The sequence below is a fragment of the Laccaria bicolor genome, genomic scaffold (assembly GCF_000143565.1).
Source record: "Laccaria bicolor S238N-H82 LACBIscaffold_24 genomic scaffold, whole genome shotgun sequence".
Taxonomy (NCBI): domain Eukaryota; kingdom Fungi; phylum Basidiomycota; class Agaricomycetes; order Agaricales; family Hydnangiaceae; genus Laccaria; species Laccaria bicolor.
Genome location: NW_001889895.1, coordinates 674,555 through 679,511, shown reverse-complemented (window position 1 = coordinate 679,511; position 4,957 = coordinate 674,555). Strand labels below are relative to the sequence as shown.

The 4,957-nt window shown below is 40.9% G+C and overlaps 1 protein-coding gene across 1 annotated transcript in view; it reads right to left on the bottom strand.

Annotated features, from left to right (window-relative positions):
• Positions 1–374, bottom strand: part of LACBIDRAFT_330009 (uncharacterized protein) — a gene marked incomplete at both ends in the record, with an annotated part of 3,283 nt that extends 2,909 nt beyond the window's left edge. Inside the window, one exon of the mRNA XM_001884122.1 lies at positions 252–374. Coding sequence (XP_001884157.1) covers positions 252–374 — 123 coding nt within the window. The remainder of the gene's footprint in view (positions 1–251) is intronic.
• Between the last annotated feature and the right edge of the window lie 4,583 nt (positions 375–4,957).

The window sequence follows — 4,957 nt, the reverse complement described above, 5'->3', positions numbered from 1 at the left end:
GTCGTCATTGGTGTGGGGTTATTTTCATTGGTGGGCGGTCATTTTCATTGGTGGGCGGTTGTGGTGGTGGGTGGTTGTTGACATTGGTGTAGTGTGGTGGTGGGCCATTCGTGGTGATGGGTCCTCGTGGCTGAGCAGATACGGTGAACGATGACTGATGTCGTTGTTCATCGTCTGGTTGCCATGTCGTGATGTGGCACCTGTTTTTCATGTCAAAAAGGAGAGTGGGTGAGGTAGTTGTTCCCACTTACCTGGGCTGGGCCCCGTCGATGACGTGGCGTGGTCGGCATCACGGTCAGTGTCGTCGATGGTGGGTGCTCATTGTGGTCAATGGTGGTGGGTGCCATGGATGATGGTAGTGGGAAGCAAGACATGATGTGGCATTGTTTGTGCCACAGGTGGTGCATTTAGGATGAGGGCTGAAGGTGGGTTATATATTCACTTTGTTTTACATGTAATAAAGCCTTCGTGGCTCTGGGCTTCAGTGCTCGTATTGTTGAAGATGTCGAGGGTTCAATTCTTCTCTTAGGCAAATATTTCTTTTTATTTAAATTAGTAAGAACACTATAAATACAACTATTTATATGTATTCTGATGGTATGATGGTGTTCCATGGAATCCTTGTGAACTGTTCCATGGAATCCCTATGGAATAGTACATGGATTTGCAATGTAAATTCATTGGAAATTCCATGGAATCCGCATGGACCACTACATGGAATGTCTATGGAATGGTCCATTCCATATGGAATCCAAATGGACTCCATAGTGGATATGGAATAAAAAAATAGCTGGCTTCCCAGCCAAAAATTTGACTATAAAGGTTAAGAGCACCTTCAAGCTGGTTCCCTGCAAGCAGCAGTGTGATTGTGCCTGCACCAGATTGATGGTGAATGTTCTGATGCAGTAGCCTCATTGATAGTGCAATGGTACGGCTTAACACTCTGGAGTATTCTCGGTATTTGTCTGTTGTCAACATCCTAAAGTGCCTGCATTCACTCCTTAGGACAAACACATGCAGCTATTAGCCTATGTAACCAGTCAAAAGTACAAAAACTCACTTATATGTGATTGCATCCCATACACCTTCATGACAGGTTGCTAGAAACTGTTCAGCGTTGACAAGATATTCGAAACAAAATTCAAAGATTTGATGAAGGCCACTTTCCAGCCATTTTCTACCCCCCTTCCCAATGTTTTTTTTGCTTGGAATGGCAGTCAAAGCCCACAAGGAACCAAAATTCCATCCCAGAAAGTATGGATTCCATCAGCTATTCCATGGAATCCATCCCCCCGAAGTATGGAATCCATCAGCTATTCCATGGAATCCATCAGCCATTCCATGGAATCCATCTGGAATTTCTGGAATCCACCCCCCCTTCCATGGATTCCATATGGATTAAGCTGGAGAGGGTAAAGTACAGCCTCATCTGACAACTCCCAGACCTCCAAGTCACTCTGTTTATTGATTCCAGGTGCTGCAGCATGTTCACGATGTTTTATCAGTGATACTAGTACTGGAGGAGCTAAAATATCCTTATCTAAGCTGTTTGTGTCATTGTCAAATAGGGAATTGAATTTTTCTGGTGAACGGCTTGTGTGATGGCTGGGAGTGAAGGGCAGGTTACAATTTGGACCCCTTCCACGAGCAGCAGAGACAGGGAGTTGTTGTGATGGCATAGCATCATAGGGGCAAGAGGCAAAGGGAGCTGAGGACACAGCTAACACACTCTTATCTATTCAGGGCAGTTACGCTCAAAATATCTTGGAGACATCTGAAAATATATAATTTACCTGTGGATACCTGCAGATAGTCTGGGTAGTTACCCGAATCCATCAATTGTATCCAAATATGGGTGGATTTTGGGTTTACCCAGGATTAGCCTATCCATGACAGTCCCTAGCCCCCACCCACAAGTGAAGAAAACCAGAAATGGTCAAAACAAATATTGTAGCTTCTGGAATGTGTTCAAATTATGTTCTGAGGTACTCCCATTGTGGAGATGTGGAGTAAAGGATTTTTAAAAGTGTTAATTTTTTTTGGGTTTCTGCATTTGTCTCCACAGAAACAAAACCAAATAAATGATTTCAGTATATTTGGAAAGCTAAGAGAAAGGGCTACAACTATTGTGGGAAAAATGAACCAAAAGGAAGGTTTGTTCCCTAAAAGGGAATGTGAACCTGACTACAAAGTTTAGTGATAGACAACAAAAGTCAGACTTAGATTACAAGGTTTACTAAGAGACTACAAAAGACTACAAAAGTTGGACTTAGACTACAATTAAGCAGAAACCCTGCCAAACTCTGTACCAGTTGTGCCAAGCTCTGCCAAGCTTGGCAAAGTTCTGAGGATTCCTGCAGAACTCTGGCCAGTCCTGCAGGAATTGGGGGGGGGACTGAAAAGTACAGCTAATGCCTGGCTGACAGACTATATCCTCCAAGGAGAATGTGCCTGACATGGCTCCACCTAAGCAGGGACACTGTGCTTCCCTCCACACCTCTTCTGCCCCAACACTGCAAACATTCCAACATACTGATGTGAGAATATTTTGAGAGTATTTTGATGGTACATAAATTTTTCCCAAAATACCATCCACCAGGTATGTGATTGGTATGAAGATATATATTTTATTACCCATGCTGAATTATCTGATTAGTATTCGATTGTATTCAAATGTTTTTCCTCAATACTGGCTCACATACTAGAATAATACTTCTATCACAGTATCTTAACTTTGAACAAAATATCTTCAACATACTAATTGGCGAATATTTTAAGAGTATGATTCTGCAGGATAAGACACTTATGTGTTACTAGAGAGTAGATATGAAGGGAATATCTTGAAAGTATGAAAATATATTGCATTCTCATATTGAATACTAACACAATATGAAGCAGATCTATTCTATAAAACAACAGCAATGGTTCCCACAGGGCCCAACTATGGCTTCTGATTGGCTGAGCCAATTCAGTGATCTTGGGCATCTGCTTTTCCTCCACACGCACATCCAGTGCTCACTGCCAAGACGTGAGCTCAAGGTTTTTCATCCTATACAAGGTGCTTGGAATAGGGGGTCACAGCTAGTACTCATTAAAGATGACCAACATATTGAGATGCCAGTATTGTGCTAGTATCAACAAGAAACAAACAATACTGCCTGACAGGCATTTTGTTGGTATGGAAAAAGTATGAGAGTGAAAAATCTATATACTCTTTAAATATTGCAGGCAGAGTATCCAAATAGTGTGCTACAATATTTTATCATAATGTTTGAAAGCTGCATTTCATACTTTTAGGATAAAAGCATAATACTGCTGTATGGAAATTCAAAAAGTATGTAAAGGGTATGATATTGAAAAAAAAAAAAAAAAAAAAGAAATCAACAATTTTAATGTGAGGATTCAATACTAGAAGAGAAGTAATGAAGATATATCATATCAGTATCAGAAGGGTATACAAATTTCAACTAAGTAATTTTGAGGTGGGGATTGAATACTAGTTAAATACTTGAAGAGGAGTATTCAAAGTATATTATAATACTACACTATATAATATAAGAATGGTATCAGATAGGTATAGTAATACAAAATAAATAGTATTAGTGTGAGGATTAAATAGTAGTTGAATACTAGAAGAGGAGTATTGGAAGTATATCATGATAGTGTATAATATGCCATGAGAATGGTATCAAATAGGTATACTAACTCCAATGATAAGAAGAATTGTAGTTAGATGATGGTATAATGTGGATATAGAGATTGGTAGAATAGTATGATTAAAGTAGGCTAATAATACCATGCTTGTATGATGTTAAAGGAAAAGGCTAACAATGAGACAGTATCAAAAGTTTTTTATGATAGAAGATATCATCATACTAGAAAGAGTATTGAGTATATATTGTATTCAGGTATCTATGTATACACACATTCTGTATTCATGTATCCACATATACATATATTCTTGTATTCTTGTATTCTTGTATTCATGCATCCATATCATGTGTCATGGTTCTGTGCCACATGATGGTTGTGTCAGTTCACCTAGGTGTGTGTGAGTAGAGTTGTGAGCCAAGCTGGGAAGTATATGCTGTATGAAATTAAAGAAGTTCAATATATCAGTAATTTGATGTATGCATATAGGAAGAGAAACCTGGAATAAAATGGAATGAGTAAATTGATGATCAACAATGTTGTTAAAACCTTAGATGGGTGAAGGGGCTTGGCTATGGTTAAACATTTGGAGTGAAAGCCAAATAAAGAAAGCACTCCCCTCAGGCCTGGTCAAAAATTACTTGGGTTGTTCTGAGGTACTTCTGATTGCCTAGAATTGAAGTAATGTAAGATATTGTTTTATGAGGTCTTTATCATGCCCCACTGATTCCTGCCAGATTCCGGTCATTCCTGTGGAATCCGGCGGAATCCAGAGGAATCAAATTTGGCAGAGACACCAGCCAAAATGACATTCCGGGGGACAAATATTCCTCGGGAATGATGTCATTCCTGATTAGTAGCCGGAATGGTCCCCGGAATGGACAAAAAGGAATGACACCGGAATGCAATGACCGGAATTTACATTACTAATCAATAATATTAATAAACATTAATATGCCGATGCCCAAATCGAGCCTCGGCGTTTGCCGACGCTCGATTTGGCATCATCAAACAATCCACAAGCTTTGTCTTCTAACCACCACCACCATCGTCGTCGGGCACGCCACGTCACCACTCTCGCCAACGGCCACCACCAGCCACAACCGTCGCCGTCACCGCCCACCACCGTCACTGGCAACCCACAACGACGACAGCAGACACCAACCACGACGAAAACGAGGTGGCAACGCCACGTCACCAGTGCCCAACGGCTGAACGACCCCACGCCGTGTCGATGCCACCACCCACAATGGCCACCAACGAACGACGACGACGAATGACACAACCCACCCACAATTACGACGAA